We start from the raw sequence: 22626 nt of genomic DNA on the forward strand, positions 1-22626 counted from the left end.
CGCACACCCAAGGATGCAAGTTAGTTCCCTCACCCCTGCTCAGCAGTTTGCAGCCACCGGGCCACCCCCACCCTTAGCACCCTTACCCGCAGCGGAGGCCCGCAGCCCCAGCTCCCCAGCCCCCAGCCCCCTGCCCTCTAGCCCTGGGGCGGCAGCAGCAGGGCATAGAGCGAAGGGGAGGGGAGGGGCGGGCCGGGTGGGGCGGGGCGGCTCGGGCCCAAAAGGCGGAGCTGCGCAGCGCGGGGCCCAGTGTTACGAGCGCGGAGCTCCGGGCGCCTCGGAGCCATCCAGCGGAAAGTCGGAGCCTGGCAGCACCCCGCCCGCCCCGCCATGGAGTTCCTCTGGGCCCCGCTCCTGGGGTTGTGCTGCAGCCTGGCTGCCGCCGAGCGCCACACCGTCTTCTGGAACAGTTCCAACCCCAAGTAAGCCCCGAGTCTCCGCCGCTGCTCGGCTGGGTCTCCCGCCGGCTTGCAACTGAGTGCTAGGGAGGAAGTCGAGGCGGGAGGGGGGCCCGGGCCCGCGCCCACTTGCACGGGCGCTCGCTGTCCCCTTTGCCTCCTCGGGAGGCAAACCCCTGCAACTCCCCGGAGCGGGGCGTCTGCCACGCCGCCTGCCTTCCAGCAGGAGCCATCCTAGTTGCTAGGACTCTAGCACTCTAGACCCTTCCTAGAGAAAGCCCCAGTGTCACTGGGCACCCCGCCCACACTGACAACTACCTGCGTGAAATCAGGGCTAGCAGTCCTCACTGCGGGCCTGGACCCCCCAGGGCTGGACAGTGGTCACTCTGTAGTTAAGATGACTCTGGGGGTACCCTCTTAGGGATCTCTTGAGGTGGCCTGAGTGAGGTCCGTGCTGGATGAAGAGTAGACTGCGGGAGTCACCTGTTTGTGACCCCAAGTTGTAAAATTGCAGCTGGAGTGGAGGTGTGGGGCTTTGGGCAGGAAGGAGTTAATTTCTCCTGGGCAGGTTTCGGGCTGGAGGCAAATGGTGCCGGGAGGAAGCAGCCCCGAGAGCCCTTTGTTCTTGCTCTTGAGTTTTCTGAAGTTATGGGAATGGGATCTGTGGAGAGACGGGCAGGGGGAGGGGCCGAGGTCAGGAAGCTCTTGGCCCCCCAACCCCCAACCTGAGAGGAGAGGTGCCAGCGTCCTCGATGGGGGTGGTTGAGAGGCGGCCAGCTGCCAAGTCTCATGGCACAGCCCTCTGGCCCCTAGGCTGACCGTCTGCCCTCCCCCACGCGCCGGCGCTGCAGTCGCGGCCTCGACCCAATCTGCAGCTTGTGTTAAGTGTCAGAGCCAGAGGGAGCAAAGTCCCTGCGTTTGCCCTGCCAGGTGGTGGCGGCGGCGGCGGAGGAGGAGGGGACAGGAAGCCGGGAGCCGGGTGGGGAGAACCCAGGCCTTTTCCGTTCCCAAGCTCCCAGGTTTCCTCCCTTTCAGGAAAGAGCCTCTTCCTTGCCACCCCCTCAGCGCCCCCTTTTCCCAGAGGAGCACTGGGACCTACAAATTTTATCCCTTGGTGGAGGAGGGGAAGGAGGAGGGCACCTTCCAGCTTTATGGGTGCCCCCACCTTGCCAGTCACCAGTCCAGCTGCCACACACGCCGGGCCCAAGCACTATGTGTGGCCAAATCAGCCAACCCCAACTCAGGGGCAGAGATGAGGTGGCAGTAGGCTGGGCAGCATAAGGCTGGCACTGGTGACTCAGGGCAGTGGGCATCTGCCCTGGGATCTCCAGGCCCTGGGCAGGGGACAGCTCGGCTCAGAGGCGTCTAGGGTGGTGCTGTTCTAAGCTGGGCACTGGGTTGCCTGGTGCTAGAGCGGCAGGGCCCCCACCATCTACCCAGTGGCCAAAGCCCAGGGCAAGTGGGCACACACACACCCTCCCCCAGGGTCCCAGAGACTGGCTTCAGGTTCCCAGGAGTGGCAGAGGTGGCTTACAAGTGAGTCATGGGCCGTCACGGGAATGGGAGAGAGATGCCAGGCCCGAGCTGAAATACCTGTTCTCAAATGGCTTCTGTGTTTATCTCTCCAGAGAGGAATTTTAAAAGCCTCTCTACTTGCTCCTCTCCCCCCCCCACATCCCTCCCTCCCTGGCCCAGCCTAGCCAGGCTTACTTGGCATGTTGCCGCTCTCCAGAGCCGGCCTTTTAGGGGTCAGACAGGCTGGACAGTGGGTGCTCACCTCTTGGGCCTCTGAACCTGCTGCCTGCCCTTCCCCCACCCTGTGCCCAGGGCTGGTGTTCCAAGCAAGTTGGCAGCCAACTTGCTGAGTCTCCAGCTGGCAGCATTTGGGGGGAATTCAGAGAAGCTGACCAGCCCACAGAGGGAGGTAGGGGAACTCTCTACATGTCCTCTACATGTCCCCACCCTGGCTGGAGCCAGGTGTCTGGGGGGAGGGGCAGTGGGCAGTCAGGCTGGAGCCTGTGGGCCTGGGGGAGGGGCACTGCCTGCACCTTGGGAGGAGGATGGGGAGGCCCCTGCTCCCTACTGAAGACTTAAGCCTTTGGGGAGCTGAAAGGCCAGGGGCATATAGAGGTGCAGGGAAATCTGAACAGAAATCTTGAGTAGCTAGAAGGAGAGGTTGGGTGGTCCGGGAGGTGGTGCAGTGGTAAAGCTTTGGACTCTCAAACATGAGGTCCTGAGTTCGATCCCTGGCAGCACATGTGCCAGAGTGATGTCTGGTTCTTTCTCTCTTCTCCTATCTTTCTCATAAATAAATAAAATCTTTTTTTTTTTTTTTTTTAAAGGAGAAGTTGGAGAACTCAAGTGGACAGATGAAATGACTCTAAGTTAGAGGGCTGTGGGGCTTGACTGTCTGGGGGGAGAAAGTGCAACTAAGGTTTGAGGGTGTATCCCGGAGGGCTGGGAAAAGAAACCCAGTTGGCAGAATGGCTAACTTGAATAGTGTGCTGCTCTGTCAGGCGTGCAACCCAGGCTCATTGGGGGGAGCTTCAGTGTTGTGGCCTAGCTCAAGCGCGCCCCCCCCCCCCTCACTCCCCCTGTTTGGATTTTTTGTTTGTTTGCTTGTTCGGTTTTTTTTCTTTACCAGAGCACTGCTCAGCTCTTGCTTATGGGGAAGGGGGTAGAACCTGGGACTCTGGAGCCTTAGCCTTGAAAGTCTCTTTGCATAACCATTATGCTATCTTAAACCCACCCCCACCCTCACACAAACCTATCTTTTAAAAAGAGAAACCAGCAGATGGAAAGGAAGGTGCTGGGGGTGGGGTGGGGGTTGGTAGGTCCCAGACCAAAGTCTGACACCAGTTAAAGAAGCAACTAGTAGTTATGGTGAAAAGAGGAGGAGTGAGCTCAAGAAGGATCTAGGAGCCACCCTCTGTTACACATCAAGGGGCCGATGAGGATTGTTCTGCTCCCTGAAAGCTTCTAAGGGGTGCTGTTGGGAGGATTAACAGGAGACAATGCTGGTGGAGGAGATTTCAGAGATGAAGATCAGTAAATACTGGGAGTCAGGGTTTGGTTTTAGTTTTCAGTCTTAGGGCTGGGGGGGGGGTGACTGGAAGTGTGAGGGATCCTGTGAGTGCCAAGGGCTCAGAGCTGCAGTGCACCTACTGAGGGGTGACCCGTCTGCCCCCCACCAGGTTCCAGGATGAGGACTACACAGTACATGTGCAGCTGAATGACTACCTGGACATCATCTGTCCCCATTATGAGGACAACTCTGTGGCTGAGGCTGCCCAGGAGCGTTACACTCTATACCTGGTGGAACACGAGCAGTACCAGCTGTGCCAGCCCCAGTCCAAGGACCAGGTCCGCTGGAAGTGCAACCAGCCCAGTGCCAGACATGGCCCTGAGAAATTGTCAGAGAAATTTCATCGCTTCACACCCTTCACCCTGGGCAAGGAATTCAAAGAGGGGCACAGCTACTACTACATCTGTGAGTGTCACTGGGGCACCACCAGCCCCCTGCTTTTGTGGGTCCCCCTTTAGTGAGAAGTGGAGCTACAGAGGTCTCCCACCCCCATCCTGTTTTCATTCACTTGCCTAACAATTGTGGACTAAGCTTCTATTGTGCTTGCCACTGGGTCTAGTGAGGCTGGTACAGAGATAAGTGACACTACAGGGGCCCTTGCCTCCAGGAAGCTGGAAGGGAACTTAGGTCAATAGGCCGTTAGAGCAGGGTGACATGCAGATGAGAGCAAAGGGCCCCTGGGGAAATCACTCCTGATCTGAGGATAAGTAGAAGAGGGTGGCCAGGCACGAGGGGACATGTGCAGTGGGAACGTCACAGCTCAGTGAAGGCTGTCCTGGAGGGAGTGGGAGGCACATTGGAAGTGGTGAGAGAGGATGCTTGAGTTTGGGGCTGATCCTGTGGTCAGGGGAGAGCTGCTGGTGGGCTTGAGGGCATAACCCACACTGGGTGTAGAAAGGGGCCAGAACTCACCCTACAGTGGGGTCTGAGCTAGTGCTGGGGATAAAATGGCCCCATGGGGCCTGGGAAGGGGCATGGTGGTAGAATTCTGGACTCTCAAACATGAGGACCCACATTCAATCCCCAGCATCTCTCTAACTCTAAATAAATAACAACATAAGATTTTTAAAATATTAACTAAGAGCAGGGAAGACAGCATAATGGTTATGCAAAAAACTCTCATGCCTGAGACTCTGAAGTTACACATTCAGTCCCCCACACCACTATAAACCAGAGTTGAGCAGTGCTATGGTTTATAATAACAACAACAGCAATAATAATTAAGTGGTCTGGGTAAAGGCAACGCGTAGAGAAAGTTTCACCCAACTTCAGACCTGGAAGAATGAAGGAGATGAAGTGTGGGGAGGGGATATTGTCTCTAGTCTTTCACCAACTCTACAATCAAAGGAGCTTGAGCTGAATGTGGAGCAGAAAGCAGGCAAGAGGTAAAGCAGACAAGAGCCAGAGATAGTGGTCCAGGTGGTGGTGCAGTGGATAAAGCATTGGACTCTCAAGCATGAGGTCATGAGTTCAGGCCCCAGCAGCATGTTAATGTCTGGTTCCTTTTCTCTCTCCTCCTATCTTTCTCATGAATAAATAAAATCTTAAAAAAAAAAAGAGCCAGAGATAAGGAGCAAGGGGGCAGGCAGTGGTGTACCCTATAGCATGCATACATTACATTGCACAAGGACCTATCCCCAGTTCCCTCTTACCAGGAGGTAGCTTCATGGGCAGTGAAGTAGTGCTGCAAGTGTCTCTCCTGTCTCCCTCTCTATTCCCCCTTCCCTCTCAATTTCTTTCTGTCTTTATTAAATAAAAAGAAGGGGGATACAAGATGGCCACCAGGAGCAGTGAATTTGTTGTGTAAACACCAACCCCCAGTAATAACCCTAGTAGCACTAAAGTAAATAAATAAATAAATAAATAATGTGAAGGAATAGCATAGTGGTTATGCAAAGAAACTCATGCCTGAGAATCCAAAGTGCCACTTTCAATCCCCTACACTACCTTAAGCTAGAGCTGAACAGTCTTCTGGTAAAAGATAACAAATAAATAAAATATAAATAAATAAATGGAGCAGGGCTGAAGAGACATCTGGGCTTATATCTTCTCCAAGTGTTCCTTAATAACCTGAGGGTTGATCTTACAGCCAAACCCATCCACCACCAAGAAGACCAGTGTATGAGGTTGAAGGTGATGGTCAATGGCAAAATCAGTGAGTATTGGGGCCCTGTGGACCCTCCCACCCCTATGCAGGGCAGTGGTCTGGGGAGGTATGGTGGAGTTGACTGTCCTGCCACTTAGCAGCCCACACTTCTGGCTCTCTGCCCCAACCCCTGACCTCCCTCTACTCTTGACTTTCAGCTCACAGTCCTCAGGCTCATGTCAACGCGCTGGACAAGAAATTTGTAGCAGGTGGGTATCACATTGGGCTGAAGACACAGAAAGAAGGGTTTGAGGAGGTGGCCCCTCAAACAGAACAGGGTGGGACAACTTTGCTGGCCTATAGGCTGGCAGTGCTGCTCACCTTGGAGGCCTCTGGCCTCTTCCCTTGCAGATGACCCCATTGTGCAGGTGCTGCACAGCATCGGGCACAGCGCTGCCCCTCGACTCTCCCCACTCGCCTGGGCCGTGCTGCTACTGCCCTTCTTGCTGCTGCAAGCCCCATGAGTAGGCCTCTGCATCTGGCCTGAGGATTGGAGCTGGGCCGAGCAGGCAGGGGCAGGCCCCTGCAACCTGCGCAACAACCCTGGTCCTGGGACCTAGGCCCACCACACACATGAAGCTGCCAGCCAGAAACCTCAAGACAGGTCAGGATCCAGGGCTTCAACCCCAGGAGGCCAGTCAACCAGCCTGGCAGTGCAGACCTACCTCCACCTGAGAGTGGGGCAAAGGTGTGGGGACACTTCTTTCCCTGCTGGTCCTACCCACAAGCCAAAGAAATCAGCTGTGCAGATGGAGCCTCCTAGGAAGGAAGCACCATGGGAGCTGAGCTAGAAGGGGCCTGGCAGGGGTGCCCAGCCTAGAGGGAACCGGGGTGCCCCAATGAACTGAGAGAAGGAAATGAGAAGGCCAGTGTCCCACACAGGAGCAGGGGACCGAAGGACAGTGTGCTTGGGCTGACCCAGCCTCTCTCCCTGAGACATTAGTCTGTGGAACTGCCATGGAGAGATCTGTAACCTGGCACCTCATTCTCTCCCAGGACTGTGCCAGCAGGGCGGCTGTGCCAACCTGTTCCCAAGTGTAGCTGTAAAGGCGTCAACTGTGCAGTCTGTGCCTGGAGTCAGCCTAAAGGGCAGGGCCCACGTGTGTGCAGAGTGTATATAAACTTGCTGTGTGTCTATGCTAATTTCTACAACTGGAGTTTTGTTTTGTTTTGTTTTTATACAGTGTTCTTTGTCTTAAAATAAAGCAATGTGTATTTTTGTTTTGGGGGTTTTGTTTGTGCTTTTTCTGTGTGGGGAAGGGGGATTCCTATCTGCCTCTCCATCCCAATGTAGAATCAGTGTGGTGCCCCTCATTTCAGAGGGAAGGGGTGTTGCCTCCATGGGAACCTGTTCAGGACAATAAGTGTGGCCCATAATCTCCTAGGCTGCATCTAGGCTTCTAGGCTGCATCTGTCACCCTTGTCTCAGGATCAGACTTCCAACCGGGTCTTGATGGGTCTGTTTCTTGAATGAGTATTCCTAAGGCAAGACTGTCCCATGGGCAACCCCTCCTGCCCACTGTCACCTCCCACAGATAGGCAGTAGGCATCATTTATTTTCCTATTTTCCCTTTTGTTGGAAAATCAGCCTGTGCTGTAACCCCCCCTCCCCCACTCTTTCAACTCATGTTGAAAGAAAGCAGCTTCTATTATAATAAATTGTTAATTGTTTCTCTTGTTTCTCAGGCAAGTTGGGACTAAGCCTACCCCCCCCCCCCATTAAAGCATAAGCTCCATTTCCCTTTAGCCAGAGGGTAAACCTGATGGAAGCTGAGAGATACCCCAGCTTCCCTCTTGCATGGTGCTCCCATGTGGTGGCTAGAGTTCAAACCCTATTCCTGATGCATGATCAAGTATGTGCTCTACTGGCTATCTCCTGGGCCCTTAAAGATTCACTTTCTTCTTTTTATTCCCTATTTCTTTTTTTTTTTTTTTAAGTCATTTTCTTTTCGCTTCGTGTATTTTGTTTACAGCCCCATGGACCAAATCGGACTAATAGTTTAAGGGACTGTTAGTAACCGGCCCACTTGGGAAGTTCTTCCTGACACACCCCACCCTTTTAGTCCTGGGCTGGGCATACCAACCCTTTCTGGTCCCCAGCAGTGGGTGAGTCAGGTGTGCAAGCTGCTGGAACTAATGCCAGCTGAGGCATGTATCCCGCCCCACCAAGGTTCGTAGGACAGGGGCAGGGTGACATTGGGCAAGTCACTGAAAGTTGCCCAATGGGGGGGGGTGTGCTGTAATAACCAGGGAGAGACAGGGAAGAAAGTCGCCTGCCGTGGGTGGTTGTGGCTCTAGCTGGATCTAGCAAGTTATGGTTTTTTTGTTCACTAACTAGAAGTGGAGGCCAGGTGATCCCAGAGGTAAGCAGGGAACTAACCCTAAGAGCCTAGGAGGCAGCACAGCTATATACAAGATACTGGGTACTGTACAGCAAACCATAACAAAGGGACTTTTCAAAGTTAACCCAATTAACAAATAAAGTGATGATAATATTAACTATCGATTGTCTTTTTGAACCCTAAGACAGCAGGAACCTCACATCTTCACTATAGAGCCCCTACTTCCCCCAGTCCTGGAACCCTTGGATAGGGCCCACTTTCCTGTATGCATCTCCCAATCCAAACCAAATAATATTGCATCCGCTGATCACAACCTAACCAAAGCAACGATTGCCACCTCAATATGCTTCACCTCAGACTGTATCCAGAGACTTCACGTGTGGAATGACAACCCTTCAGCTTCATTACTCGGGTGAGACCTTTCCTTTAATAGTACACTCTAATTTCATCTCAGGTAGTTCACTTTCTAACAAAGTCCCATAATCTAGATATACACCAGTTTCTGTGAGAGAGAGCTTATGTGCATACGTATCCATAAACTACTGCAAAATATATACCTGAAAGCAGAAGTACACTAGAGTTTGCAGTGAGTACCTCCCTAACACTTCCTCTCCACTATTCCAAGCTTGGGATCCATGATTGCTCAACAAATTGTTTGGCCTCATATGTTAACTCTCTTTTCAATCACCAGGTTCCAGATGCCACCAGGATGCTGGCCAGGCTTCCCTGGATTGAAGACCCCACCAATATGTCCTGGAGCTCAGCTTCCCCAGAGACACACCTTACTAGGGAAAGAGAGAGGCAGACTGGGAGTATGGACCGACCAGTCAACGCCCATGTTCAGCGGGGAAGCAATTACAGAAGCCAGACCTACCTTCTGCATCCCTCAATGACCCTGGGTCCATGCTCCCAGAGGGCTAGAGAATGGGAAAGCTATCATGGGAGGGGGGGATTATGGGGATTGGGTGGTGGGAATTGTGTGGAGTTGTACCCCTTCTACCTTATGTTTTTGTTCACTAATCCTTTCTTAAATAAAAAATTAAAAAATAAATAAATAAATAAAAGAGCCTAGGAGGCCCCCACAGGTCTGAACCGCACAGGGACTCGGAAACCCTGTGAGACAGCGAGCGCCGGGGGCGTGGTCAGGAAGATGGGTGTGGCCAAACAGGCGGAGCTTGAGCACGCCTCGCATTTTCTAGGGGCGGGTTCCGGTCTTACTTCCGGGGCGTGCCCTGTGCGGGGGCGGGGCTCCAGCCGAGTTCGCTGGCCCAGGGAGCTGGACCCCACTCGCGCCGGCATGGAGGTGGCCGGCGTGGGCAGCTCGCTGCTCTCTGGGGCTTGCGTGTTCTTCACCCTCTGCATGTTCTCCTCCAGCCTGTGAGCGGGTGGCCGGGCCGGGACAGGACCAGGAAGTCGAGAGAGAGCGGGAACCGAGACGCCTCCGCGTCCAGAGCCCGGGGTCAAAGTGGAATCGGGATGAGGGGCCAGGGTGCCAGGGCGGAGCGGGTCACTGCACCCCAAGGGCAACGCCGGGGCGCGGAGGGCGGGCCTAGGGTCTGCAGCTGTCTGGGGAGGATGCCCGGCTTCGGGGGATTCAGCCTCCACCCCTGACCCCTGCGTTGGGGTCCCGTTACAGCTCGGACCTCAGGCATATATGGATGACCCAGAACGTGGACAGAGTACAGTTCCTGCCCTTTCTCGTCATGGATGTCAAGTGAGAGGGGGTGACGGGAAGCGGGTGAGGGGTGAGGACTCTGGCAGAGGCCCTGGGCCCCCCTCGCGCACTCAACCCCGCGGCCCAACGTCCCCCCGCTCCGTCCCGCAGCACCCTGGGCTGGCTGAGTTATGGGGCCTTGAAGGGAGACTGGACCATCATCATCGTCAACGTGGTGGGCGCTGTGCTTCAGACCCTGTATGTCTTGGTGTATCTGCACTACAGCCCTCGGAAGGTAGGGGCCCGTCCTGCCCCGCTGGCAATGCAAACATCGTTTCCTAGAAACCCAACCAGCATAGCCGCTTTCTGCTTTTCCTGCAGGAAGCATTCCTCCACCATCCCCACCCTGGTAAGGCTGTGAGCCCTGCCTAACCTAAAGGTACCTTGCTCCCCCAGCAAACTGAGGGAAAGGGCTTTAAACTAGTTAATCCCTTCAACAATGGCCCAGAAGATTACTAGCTCTGCTTTCTTTTTCTCTATTATTTTAATTTATTTTTTATTTAAGAAAGGAGACATTAACAAAACCATAGGATAGGAGGCTTACAACTCCACACAATTCCCGCCACCCAATCTCCATATCCCATCCCCTCCCCGATAGCTTTCCCATTCTCTATCCCTCTGGAAGCATGGACCCAGGGTCGTTGTGGGTTGCAGAAGGTGGGAGGTCTGGCTTCTGTAATTGCTTCCCCGCTGAACATGGACGTTGACTGGTCAATCCGTACTCCCAGTCTGCCTTTCTCTTTTCCTAGTAGGGTGGGTCTCTGGGGAAGCTGAGCTCCAGGACACATTGGTGGGGTCTTCAGTCCAGGGAACCCTGGCCAGGTCCTGATGGCATCTGGAACCTGGTGGCTGAAAAGAGAGTTAACATACAAAGCCAAACAAATTGTTGAGCAATCATGGACGCAAAGGTTGGAATAGTGGAGAGGAAGTGTGTGTGGGGGGGGTACTCACTGCAAACTCTAGTGTACTTCTGCGTTCAGGTATATATTTTGCACTAGTTTATGGATACGTGTGAACATATGCTCTGTCTCACAGAACCTGGTCTATATCTAGGTTTTGGGACTTTGTTAGAAAGTGATCCACCTGGGATGGAATTAGAGAATACTATGAAAGGAAAGGTCTCACCCAAGTAATGAAGCTGAAGGGTTGTCATTCCACACCTCAAGTCTCTGGACACAGTCTGAGCTGAAGCATGTTGAAGTGGCAATCGTTGCATTGATTAGGTTGCGATTGGCAGATGCAATATTATTTGATATGAATTGGGAGAGGCATGTGGGAAAGTGGGCCCTATCCTAAGGTTCCAGGACTGGGGGAAATATAAGCTCTATAGTGGAGATGTGAGGTTCCTGCTGTCTTAGGGTTCAAAACGACAATGGATAGTTATTGTTATCATCACATTATTTGGTAATTGGGTTAACTTTGAAAAGTCGTTTTGATAGGGTTTGCTGTATAGTGCCCAGTATCTTGTATATAGCTGTGCCACCGGTTGCTTCTGATCTACTTGGTCTAGGCTTTTGAGAGAGTCCGCATATCAAATACACAGCCTATATATTAAAAAGACTCAGTCTGTGTTTTAAAAACTTCGAGACATACAATCAATTTTCCCCCTCTCATATTAATTAACTAGTGATTTATATGACTACACTTTAATAGAAGTGTACATAAACACCATTCCCACCACCAAAAGACTGTGTCCCATCCCACCCCCCCCCCACCCCCCACCAGCCCAGGAAGCTGCATGTCTACCCCTCACCACAGGGTTTTTACTTTGGTGCCCTACTAGCTCTGCTTTCACAATCAACACGTGCCGTTACTCAGGTTCCTGCTAAATTATCCCAGGTTCACACACACACTTCTATTCCAGTATCGTGAGTGACCAGACACTGTTGGGGAAAGTGCAGCCCTGAAAACTCAAAGGGTGGCTCCCCCACTGGAGCGCCAGACTGGATGGATGAATCCTGCAGGGGAGCCAGAGAAGGTTGTGGGCATCTCTAGAAGTAAGGCTGCTCCCTCTCTCTCCCCCTGCAGCGTACAGAGCTCCTAAAGACTGCAACCCTGCTGGGGGTCTTTCTTCTGGCTTTCAGCTATTTTTGGCTCCTGGTGCCCAAGGAGGTGCAGCTTCAACATCTGGGCCTCTTATGCAGTTTCTGCACCATCTGCATGTACCTCTCACCCATGGCTGAGCTGGTGAGTGGCCAGGGAGGAGGCTTCGGGGAGCTAAGAAGGGCCAGGTGCCCACAGCCAGAGTCCATAACTCACATTCACAGAGGAAGAAACAGATCAATTTTAGAATAAGACTGGGCAGGTAGAGGCAGGAGGAAAGACTGGGTTTGCCTTTATTTATTTAATATTTTAGTTTATTTAAATGAAAGGAATACAGAAAAAGACCAGAGCACTGCTCAGCTCTGGTTTATGATGGTGCTGGGCATTGAACCTGGGACCTTGAAGTCTCAAGCATGAGATATTTTTCAGAAATACTATGCTCTTAACTACATTCCCGGGCTAGAGGGTTCTTTCAATCATTTCCCACAGGCCAAGGTCATTCAGACTAAATCAACGCAGCGTCTCTCCTTGCCACTCACCATTGCCTCCCTCTTCTCCTCTGCCTGCTGGACCCTCTATGGGTTTCAACTTGGAGATCCCTACATCATGGTGAGCAGAACAGGGAAGGAGGGATAGGTGTGCAAGGTGTGACTTCAGCTGTCTCCTCGCTTCCCACCTTGATGTTTCAGGTGCCCAACTGTCCAGGAATCTTCACTAGCTTTATCTGCCTGTGGCTTTTCTGGAAGTACCACAAGGAGAAAGACAGAAACTATCAGCTGCTACAAACCTGACTACTGGGCGCATTAAGGCTGACCTGTCACCAAAGAGAGCTCTTTTTTTTTTTTTTTTTCCAAGCTGTTGCTGCCAACTAGCTCCAAGAATGTCACAGAGACAATTTTGGAGAACTGAAGGACCAAAGAAAATAGTTATGATTAGATGGGTCCTGGGAGATGAATCAGATTTTTTGTTTATTTCAGAGATTTATTTTTTAATGTTGGAGGTTGGGATGAAATCTTCAGAATGTGCCTTAAAATAAACTGTTCCCTGCCCCCTCAAATTTACTTTTTTCCCCTTTTTTTTTTTTTGATATTTTATTTATTTACTGGATAGAGACAGAAATTGAGAAGGGGGTAGGTGGAGTTAGGGAGTGGAGAAGCCAAATGGTGGTGCACCTGTTTAAGCACATACATTACAATCCATAAGGACCTGGGTTCAAGCCTTACTTCAGTGGGAAAGCTTCGTTAGTGGTGAACTAGGGCTGCAGGTGTCTCTTTCCCTTTCTATCTCTCTCTCCCTTCTCAATATCTCTGTCTCTATCCAATGATACATAAATAAAAATTAGAGGGAATGGGAAAGAAAGACACCTTGGCACCTTTCAAGCTTCAAAGACGGGCTTGAGTCAGGTCAGTGACCATTGTAACACATACGCTATACCAGATGCACCACTACCCCCACCTTTTATTAATATATATATCAATGGGGGCAAGACACCTGCAGCACTGCTCATGAAACTTCTCACTTGCAGATGGGGATTATGGGCTTGAACCCAGGTCCTCAAGAATGTATGTTCTACTGGGTGAGCCATCTCCTGTCCCGGTAAGCTCATTTGTCTTTTCAGTGACTCTCAGACTGCCTGTTTTGTGGAAGGCATATATGTACTGCTTATCTGGGTATTACTGAGTTGCTAGGGTTGGCTCAGAAAGTGTCTGAAAACTACAACAAAATAGGAAAAAGTGCCTCCAGGAGCAGTGGATTCGTAGTGCAGGCACCAAGCCCCAGTGATAACCCTGGAGGCCCCCAAATATAAAAGACATTCTCATATGCAATAAGTTAGAAAAGAAGAACAGGGCTTGTGTAGACTTTAAAAAGCAGTGCATTGGAAAGACGCAGTCTGAGAGGTGGCACAGTGGATAAATTGTTGGACTTTAAAGCATCTTAATGTCTTAAATACAATCCTCAACACCACAAGTGTCAAAGTGATCTGCTGCTTTCTCTCTTACTAACTAATAAGTAAGAGGAGGAGTAGGACCAGGACAAGTTAAATGATATTTCCCTCTTAAAGGATCTGATGCTTCCATTGGAATCCAAGGTTTACCATCTGGAGGTAAAGACAAAAGTTGAGAAGGTGGTTGATCTTGACAGTTGTCAGAGCCCCCCAATTCCCATTCTCCACACTCAAACTAAACAGAAAATAAAGCTGTTCTTTATTGGGGAGGGAGAGAGGGAGCAGCGAGGGCTGTCAGAAGCGCATTCCCCTGCGGGTTAAGTCGGCTCTGGCCTCCTGGATCTGACTCTGCAGCTCGCGGGCAGCGTCCTCGCAGTCGTGGAAAGTGGCCACGCGGTAGCCCACGGTGCCCAGGGCATAGCAGCCGGCCGACACCAGCAGGTAGGCGGGCAGCGGCCACAGGATCTCCTGGCAGGCGGGGGGCAACTCCAGCGCCCCCAGGGTCAGGGCGGCCCAGGCGGAGCCCAGGAGCACCAGCGCCCAAAGCCATTGAGTGAGCTTCGTCATGTTTACTGCAGGGACAAAAAGAAGAGCTGGGGGACCCTGGCAACGCCGTCCTCGCTCGCCTCTGCCTGAAACACCGAGATCGGCGCCGCCCAGTCGTGGTTCCAGTCCTCACTATTTCTCCCAAGACCCAAACTCACCAGTCTGTTCCGCTGCTCCCTTTCCACGCCTGATCGGTACAGGCAACCGGAAGTCTCCACGACGCTTGCGCAGGCTACGTGCGGCCTTCTGGGAATTGTAGTTTTGTGGCGGCCTCGCCAGAGAGGGACTAATTCAGCTCGCTGGGCTCTGAGATTCCCAGAGGCTGCGATGTTGTTCCCTACCTTTAGGACCCCAGTCCAGGCTGGCGTGGAGCCTGGGACAACCTTAAAAGTCACAAAAATGTGGGAATGTAGTGCTTTTTTTTTTCCTCCAGGGTTATCGATGGGGCTCTGTGCCTGCACCACAAATCCACTGCTCCTGGAGGCTATTTTTTCCTTTTTGTTGCCCTTGCTGTTTTATCGTTGTTGTGGTTACTATTATTTGTTATTTCTGCTTTGTTATTAATGTTGCTGTTACTATTGTTGTTGTTATTGGATAGGACAAAGAGTTAGACACCTGCTGACTTGCTTCACCCTTGTTAGGCGACACCCCCCCCCCCCCCCCCCCCCCGCGCAGGTGGGGAGCTGGGGTCTCGAACCAGGATCCTTATGCCGGTCCTGCCACTTTGTGCCATGTGGGCTTAACCTGCTGTGCTACCGCCCGACCCCCGGAATGTAGTACCTTTCTCTCAAACTCATTTATGTACAGAAATGCCTTTCATTCTTTGGCATATTTGTTCTTTTATTCATTCCTTTACTCCAAGGGCCCTTGAGCACCAAGATAGACTTTGGACTAAAAGAGACTGTAAGACACAGGACCCCTCCTAGGGTGAAGGGACAGAGCAGGAGTCTGGAAAGCAGCTGCAACTACAACCATCAATTATGCCATAACTTTTAGAATAGAGGTTTTCCTTCCCTCCCCACTCTTCAGCTCCCATCCTCTCTCCTTTTTTCTTTCTTTCCCGAAATCTTGTCACCAGGGCCTCTCTAGAGCTTCACTGGGAAATCCACCACTCCCAGAGGACTTTTATTTTTCTTTTAGAGAGAGGGTGGAAGGGAGAGGGTCCCTCTGTGTGGTGGACCAGGACTTGAACCCAAGTCCTCCTGCATGGTAAAGTGCACACTGACCCATCTCTCAGTCCACTATATACTTTTTTTTTTTTTAGAGTGAGGGAGGGAGACAAGGGGGTGGATGGGGGGCACCTGGTTGAGTGCACATGTTACAGTGCACAAGGACCAGGTTTCAAGGCCCCGGTTCCCGCCTGCAGGGGGAAAGCTTTGTGAGTGGTGAAGCAGTGCTGCAGGTGTCTCTCAGTATCTCTTCCTCTCTATCTCCCCTTTCCCTCTTAATTTCTGTCTATCCAATAAATAAATAAAGATAATAATAATAATAATAAAAGAGACAGAGAGGGTAGACACTTTGACACACTACTCCACTATCCATGCATCCATAGAGCTTTCCCAGTGTTTCCCACGATGTGTCCTTGTATGGTACTGGAGCTCTAACAGGAGGAAGAGAGAATCACTCAGGCACATGCGATGCCAGAGATCCAACTCGGACCTCGTGTTTGAGAGTCCAAGGCTTTATTCACTGTACCACTTCCTGGACCACCTTGTCATATATATATATTTGGGGGCCTCCAGGGTTATCGCTGGGGCTCTGTACCTGCACTATGAATCCACCGTTCCTGGAAGCCACTTTTTCCAATTTTCGTTGCCCTTGTTGTTATTGTTATTGTTGTAATTGTTGGATAGGACAGAGAAATCAAGATAAGAAGGGAAGAGAGTAGGGGAAAGACACCTGAAGACCTCCTTCACTGCTTGTGAAGCGACCCCTGCAGATGGAAGGGGGTTCGGAATCAGTATCCTTACACGGTCCTTGGGCTTCGCACGATCTGCGCTTAACCCACTTTGCTACTGCCCGGCCCCCTTGTCATATATTTTTAAAAGAAACTCAAGCAGGGCCAGGCAGTAGCACACCTGCTTAAGTTAATGTTACAATGTACAAGGACCCAAGTTCAAGCCCCCAGTCCCCACCTGCAGGAAAAGGGAAAGCTTCACAAGCAGTGAAGCACTGCTACAGGTGTCTGTCTCTTTTTCTATCCCTCTTCACTCAATTTCTCTCTGTCCTATCATAGTAAATAAAGTTCAAAACAAATCAAAACTTGGGAGTCAGGCGGTAGCACAGCGGGTTAAGTGCACATGGTGCAAAGCGCAGGGACAGGCCTAAAGATTCCAGTTCTATCCCTGGGCTCCCCACCTGCAGGGGAGTTGCTTTACAGGTGGTGAAGCAGGTCTGCAAGTGTCTGTCTTTCTCTCCCTCTCTCTGTCTTCCCTTCCTCTCTCTATTTCTCTCTGACCTATCTAACGACGGCATCAATAACAACAACAATAACTACAAAAAAAAAAAACTTTAAAAATAAAAAAAAAAAAAGGAGTTGGGCAGTGGCACAGCGTGTTAAGCACACGTGGTGCAAAGTGCAAGGGTCAGCATAAGGATCCCAGTTCCAGCCCCCGGCTCCCTGCCTGCAGGGGAGTCGCTTCACAGGCAGTGAAGCAGGTCTGCAGGTGTCTGTGTTTCTCTCCCCCTCTCTGTCTTCCCCTCCTCTCTCCATTTCTCTTTGTCCTATCTAACAACAACGACATCAAGAACAACAATAACTACAACAATAAAACAAGGGCAACAAAAGGGAATCAATAAATATTTTTAAAATTTTTAAAAATTTAAAAAAAGAAGAAAAAAAACTCAGGTAGGGGAGATAGTATAATGGTTTTGCAAAGAGACTGTCATGCCTGAGGCTTCAAAGTCCCAGGTTCAATCCCCAATACCACTATGCTCTGGTTAAAAAAAAAAAAAAAAAGAATCTTGAGCAATACACTTCTGAATTAGAAAAATAAAGGCTCCAGGAAGATGTCTAAGAAATTAAAAGTTGGGGGACTGGGTGGTGGCACACCTGGTTGAGTGCATATGTTACTCTACGCAAGGACCAGGCTTCGAGCCCCCAGTCCCCATCTGCAGGGGGGAAAGCTTTGCAAGTGGTGAAGCAGTGCTGGTCTCTATCACCTCTCTACTACCTTTCCCTCTCGATTTCTGGCAGTCTCTATTCAATAAATAAAGATAATTTAAAACAAATTTTTTTTGCCTCTAGGGTTATCAATGTGGCTTGGTGTCTACACTATGAATCCACTGCTCCTAGAGGCTATTTTTTCCCTTTTGTTGCCCTTGTTGTTTATTGTTGTTGTTATTACTGTTTTTATTGCTGTCGTTGTTAGATAGGACAGAGAGAAATGGAAAGAGGAGGGGAAGACAGAGAGAGGGAGAGAAAGACAGACACCTGCAGACCTGCTTCACTGCTTGTGAAGTGAACCCCCTGCAGATGGGGAGCCGGGATCCTTATGCCAGTCTTTGTGCTTTGTGCCATGTGCGTTTAACCCTCTGCACCAGCGCGCCACCACCCAGCTCCCAATTTTAAAAAATTTAAAAGAGATAGATAGAGATAGAACTAGAGCTCTTCTCTGGCACCTGCAACGCCAGTGACCAAAATCAGGATGTTATGCCTCAAGATCCACAGATAACCACTGTACAGATTCCTGGGATCAGAGAGTTAGATTTAATTTTTAAAAACTTTTTATTACCTTTATTTATTAGCTAAAGACAGCCAGAAATTAAGAGTGAAAGGAGTGATAGGGAGAAAGACAGACATCTGCAACCCTGCTTCACCACTCACAAAGCTTTCTCCCTGCAGGTGGGAACTGGGGACACAAACCTGGGTCTTTGCCCATTGAACATGTGCGCTCAACCAGGTGCAGCACCACCCAGCCCTAAGAGAATTAGATTACTAACTTTGCTGTTACAAAAGAGATTCCCAAACTAGGAGAGTTGTTGGGGTAGCTCATCCTGCAAAAGAAAAGCAGAATATGGGAAATGGTAATATTTATTTATTTAATAAAAAGACAAAGAGAGACCACAGCATTGAAGGCTCCTCCAGTGGGGTGGGGGCTAGGCTCAAACCTAGGCCGAACACATGGCAGTGCAGCACACTATCCAGGTGAGCTATTTTCCCTGTGCAGGAAAAAGTAACATTTAAAAGGAAACTATGTTTTGACAGGTTCAAGTTATACATGGAATCAGTGAAAAGGAGAATCACAGATGAGAAATTATACCCATGTAGCAACATCTGTATTGTAAACCATTAATCTCCCTTCATAAAATGATTTTTTTAACAAGAAAAAGAAAAGGAAAGAGAAGAGAAGAGAAGAATAATCACCCCTAAGCCTGCACTGAGATCAGCTGAGAGGGCTGACTGGGAAACTACAAAATGAAGGTAATAAATTATAGGTAATTACGTAATAGATAACTCCATAATTAAGGTGAGTGCAGTGTATAATCACATTGACCAAAGTTTCACACCAAGGTTAGACATTGAGGCTCCTGGTGGCTTAGGCCATCAGGCAAAAGTAGGTTACTCCAGGGACTAGAGAGAGTTCATTGGCCACCTGGCAGAACATCTCACCTCCTTTGCTATGTGTGCAACCCAGAATCTAGCCTGGCCCCCATCACACTGAAGGAAGCTTCAGTGTTGTTGTCCCTCCTCCTCCTCTCCTTCTTATCCTTTTTTTTTTGAGAGAGAGTGAGCAAGAAATAGTTCACCTACCAATAGTATTCCTTGCCATGTGGTCCAGCCCACACCATATGGGAATGGCATGGCACAGGGTGAAGCTCCAGCGGCTCTGCCCTCTTTCCCTCCCCTGAGCCCCCTCCCTCTCCATTAAAAAAAAAAGAATGAAAAAGTGGAAAGGTGACGTGGAAGAGTGAAATGTACTGATACGTATCTTGGAAAAATTCATGACTGTACCCTTGTAACAATTGTACATTAACATTCACTCAACAAAGTAATACTGAACTTGGACAAAAGAATAGAATGAAAAAGTCAGCAGTGTAACTGCGAATGTGTGAGGCCCCAGAGTGTGTGTGTGTGTGTGTGTGTGTGTGTGTGTGAGAGAGAGAGAGAGAGAGAGAGAGAGAGAGAGAGGAGAGAAAGAGATTCCATTTTCACTGCATTCAAATAGAAAAGTCTTTGACTGCCTATGTTAAAGAAAGAAGTTTCTGGGAGTCCACTGGTAGCACAGTGGGTTAAGTGCACGTGGCACAAAATGCAAGGACCTGCCTAAGGATCCTGGTTCCCGTCGCTTCACAGGTGGTGAAGCAGGTCTGCAGGTGTCTTTCTCTCCCCCTCTCTGTCTTCCCCTCCTCTCTCCATTTCTCTCTGTCCTATCCAACTACAACAACGTCAATAACAACAATAATAACTACAACAATAAAACAACAAGGGCAACAAAAGGGAAAATAAATATTAAAAAAAGAAAGAAGTTTCTCAGTCCCATCTCCTTGCTATTAATTAAAAGCAGTTCTTGCAAATTCACAGTTTAGCACAAACACTACATAACTCAACTGTGAAGACTATTTTTGCAGCCATAATAATGTAAACAATAGGTATTGATTTAACTAAAAACTGGAATATATTTGTATTGGGAAGGAGGGGAGCATGTTAGAGGAATCAAGAGAGGGCTGGGGTGACAGCATAGTGGTTCATGCCTGAAGCTCTGAGGTCTCAGGTTCAATCCCCAGCACCAGCATAAGCCAGAGCTGAGCAGTGTTCTAATAATAAATAAATAAATAATGAAAGCAAAACAAACAAAATGAAGGGAAGCACTGAGGCCAGTAAGCTCACACATTGGTACTGTCATTCATGTGTGAGGCCTTAGGTTTATCCCCCCAACACACACACAAAGAAAAGGAAGGAAGGAAGGAAGGAAGGAAGGAAGGAAGGAAGGAAGGAAGGAAGGAAGGAAGGGAAGAAGGGAGGAAGGAAGGAAGGAAAAGAGAGGGGAGAGAGAGAGAGAGCACCCAAAAGGTAGCTCAATGGAAGAATTCTAGATCGCCAAGCATAATGTCATAGGTTTGATCCCCAGCATCATATATGCCAGAGTGATGCTTTGCTTTTCTAAATATATAGAATATATATTTTAATAACAAGGTGATCTTGCTATTTAGAAATATTCATGTCTGGAAAGGTGACTCAGTAGGTAGAATACAAGACTCGCATATGGTAGGGTCCGAGGTTGAAGCCCCAGCACTACCTCATATATAGGAGCAAGACTCTGTTCCCCTTTCTCTTTCTCTCTCTCTTTCACTAGATATTTTTTATATTTAGTTATTTAGTTTCCCTTTTGTTTCCCTTGTTTTTTATTGTTGTTGTAGTGTTTGTTGTTACTGATGTTGTCTTTGTTAGATACAGAGAGAAATGGAGACAGGAGGGGAAGACAGAGAGGGGGAGAGAAAGATAGACACCTGCAGACCTGCTTCACCGCCTGTGAAGCGACTCCCCTGCAGGTGGGGAGCCAGAAGCTCGAACCAGGATCCTTATGCTGGTCCTTGCCCTTCACGCCACGTGCCCATAACCTGCTGCACTACCGCCTGACTCCCCACTAGATAAAATTATTATTATTATTTTTTTAATTATTTTTTTAATATTTATTTATTTCCTTATTTTCCCTTTCGTTGCCATTGTTGCTTTTAGATAATTTTTTAAATATTTTTTTCTTTTTTCTTTATTTCTTTTTGTTGCCATTGTTGTCTTATTGTTGTAGTTATTATTGATGTTGTTGGATATGACAGAGAGAAATGGAGAGGGGAGAGAAAGACAGACACCTGCAGACCTGCTTCACCACTTGTAAAGCGACTCCCCTGCAGCTGGGGAGCCGGGGGCTTGAACCGGGATCATTATGCCAGTGCTTGCGCTTAGCACCACCTGCGCTTAACCCGCTGCACTACTACCCAACTCCTGATAAATATATTTTTTAAGATGTACTTATTTGAGCAAGGAGGAGAGAGAAAAGAGCATCACTCTGGTATATGCAATGCCAGAGATCAAACTCAGGATCTCATGCTTGAGAGCCCTATACTGGATCCACCGCACCACCTCCCAGGCTGCAGTGAGCTGACTGTTCAAACTGCGCACATTTCTTTAGAGAGGGGAGCGAGAGCACTAGCACTTCCTTCAGGACCGTGCCGCCTCCCATGTGGCGCCAGGGCTTGAGCCTGGGTTTGGGCATGGCAATGCAGTCGCCCTACTCAATGAGCTATCTCTCTGACCCTCAAAATAAAACACATCAAAAAACATAAAAACCTGGGGCAGGGGTAGATAGCATAATGGTTATGCAAGAGACTCTGAAGCCTGAGGCTCTGAAGTCCTCAATCTAGTTGCATGCAACCAGAGTTGATCAGTGCTCTGGTAAAATAATAATAATAAAGAAATAATAGACCCTTCTTTCTAAATGTGCTTCACAGTTCCACTCCCACCCCATCTTGTCATACACCCCACCCCCAACTTCTGATCTTTGACTGCTCAATTAAGACTGGTCACAGTGACTGACTGAATTTCCTGCCTCCCTTCCTTCTTTCCTTCCTTCCTTCCTTTCTTCCTTCCTCCCTTCCTCCCTTCCTTCTTTTTCTTCCTATTTATTTAGTTAGTTATGAGAGAGGGTAAGGAAGAGAGAGAAACAGAGAATCACTCTGGCACAAGTGATGCCAGGGATCAAACGTGGGACCTCATACTTTCAAGTTCAGTGTTTTATCCACTGTGCCACCTCTTGGGTCACACGGTCACTTTCACATCTTGCCACCATAGTGAAGATTAGGCATCAGTTTTGCACATCCATGGCCCTGAAATATTGTCGCACTCTAGAAATTGGGGGGAGGGGAGTAACAAGGAAGTGTTTGTCCCACCCTCATGACAGACAGATAGTGAATTATAACATCATATAATAACAATCTCCAGACAAAGAGTAAACATTCATTGAAAGGCTATTATGTGTCTTGCAAGTCATACATAATACATGGCTACTGAGCCCTGGGGTGACAGTGACATGTGTAAGTGACAGATACTTTTATATCCCCGTGTTTGAACAAGGAAACTCAAACACAGACATGAAAGGTAAGGTACCTGCCCCAGGTCACAAAGAGAGTAAGTAGCAGAACTGTCTGGTCCCAATGGGAGCTGGTTGGTAGGTGACATTATCCTTGGGCCCAGGATCAGGAGACAGGAAGGCAGAGCACTGACCCCAGTGACTGACATTCAGTGATTGTGAGCCTGAGGGTATGGTGACCAACCACTTTATGTGCCTTATCACACTCAGTCTTGATGGCTGTTGGTCACAGTGTAGCCTAAGTACCATTGCAATTGCCATTGCATAATGAGGGAAGGAGACATACCCCAGTTGGCAGGACTTCAGTGACCCACATGCAG

General features: G+C 49.5%; 3 protein-coding genes across 7 annotated transcripts in view; 2 read left to right on the plus strand and 1 right to left on the minus strand.

Annotated features, from left to right (window-relative positions):
• The first annotated feature begins 233 nt into the window (after positions 1-233).
• EFNA1 (ephrin A1) lies at positions 234-6850 on the plus strand. The gene is made up of 5 exons (XM_007525403.3): positions 234-422; positions 3593-3888; positions 5573-5638; positions 5788-5838; positions 5981-6850. Exons 1-5 carry the CDS (start codon positions 331-333, stop codon positions 6091-6093), a joined length of 618 nt encoding a protein of 205 aa, XP_007525465.2. The 5' UTR covers positions 234-330; the 3' UTR covers positions 6094-6850.
• Positions 6851-9106: 2256 nt separating this feature from the next.
• The window catches only part of SLC50A1 (solute carrier family 50 member 1), a 149717-nt gene continuing 136197 nt past the window's right edge, over positions 9107-22626 (plus strand). The window contains exons 1-6 of one of the 5 annotated variants that reach the window (XR_009552525.1): positions 9107-9348; positions 9608-9685; positions 9797-10034; positions 11714-11872; positions 12218-12337; positions 13254-13557. Coding sequence is in view for 4 of the 5 variants with exons in the window: in XM_060201566.1 (XP_060057549.1) it covers positions 9122-9348; positions 9608-9685; positions 9797-10034; positions 11714-11872; positions 12218-12337; positions 12418-12519 (924 nt within the window). In the remaining variant the exon portion in view is untranslated. Of the gene's footprint in view, positions 9349-9607; positions 9686-9796; positions 10035-11713; positions 11873-12217; positions 12338-12417; positions 12786-13253; positions 13781-22626 lie in introns of those variants that run through there. The other 4 variants (XM_060201568.1, XM_060201566.1, XM_007525336.3 and 1 more) reach the window with 4 other exon arrangements.
• Positions 13912-14439, minus strand: DPM3 (dolichyl-phosphate mannosyltransferase subunit 3, regulatory). The gene is made up of 2 exons (XM_007525335.3): positions 14378-14439; positions 13912-14245 (listed from the first exon to the last, which is right to left on the minus strand). The coding sequence occupies exon 2, from the start codon at positions 14238-14240 to the stop codon at positions 13968-13970; it is 273 nt and encodes a 90-aa protein (XP_007525397.1). The 5' UTR covers positions 14241-14245; positions 14378-14439; the 3' UTR covers positions 13912-13967.

Source organism: Erinaceus europaeus, chromosome 11, assembly GCF_950295315.1.
Source record: "Erinaceus europaeus chromosome 11, mEriEur2.1, whole genome shotgun sequence".
NCBI lineage: Eukaryota > Metazoa > Chordata > Mammalia > Eulipotyphla > Erinaceidae > Erinaceus > Erinaceus europaeus.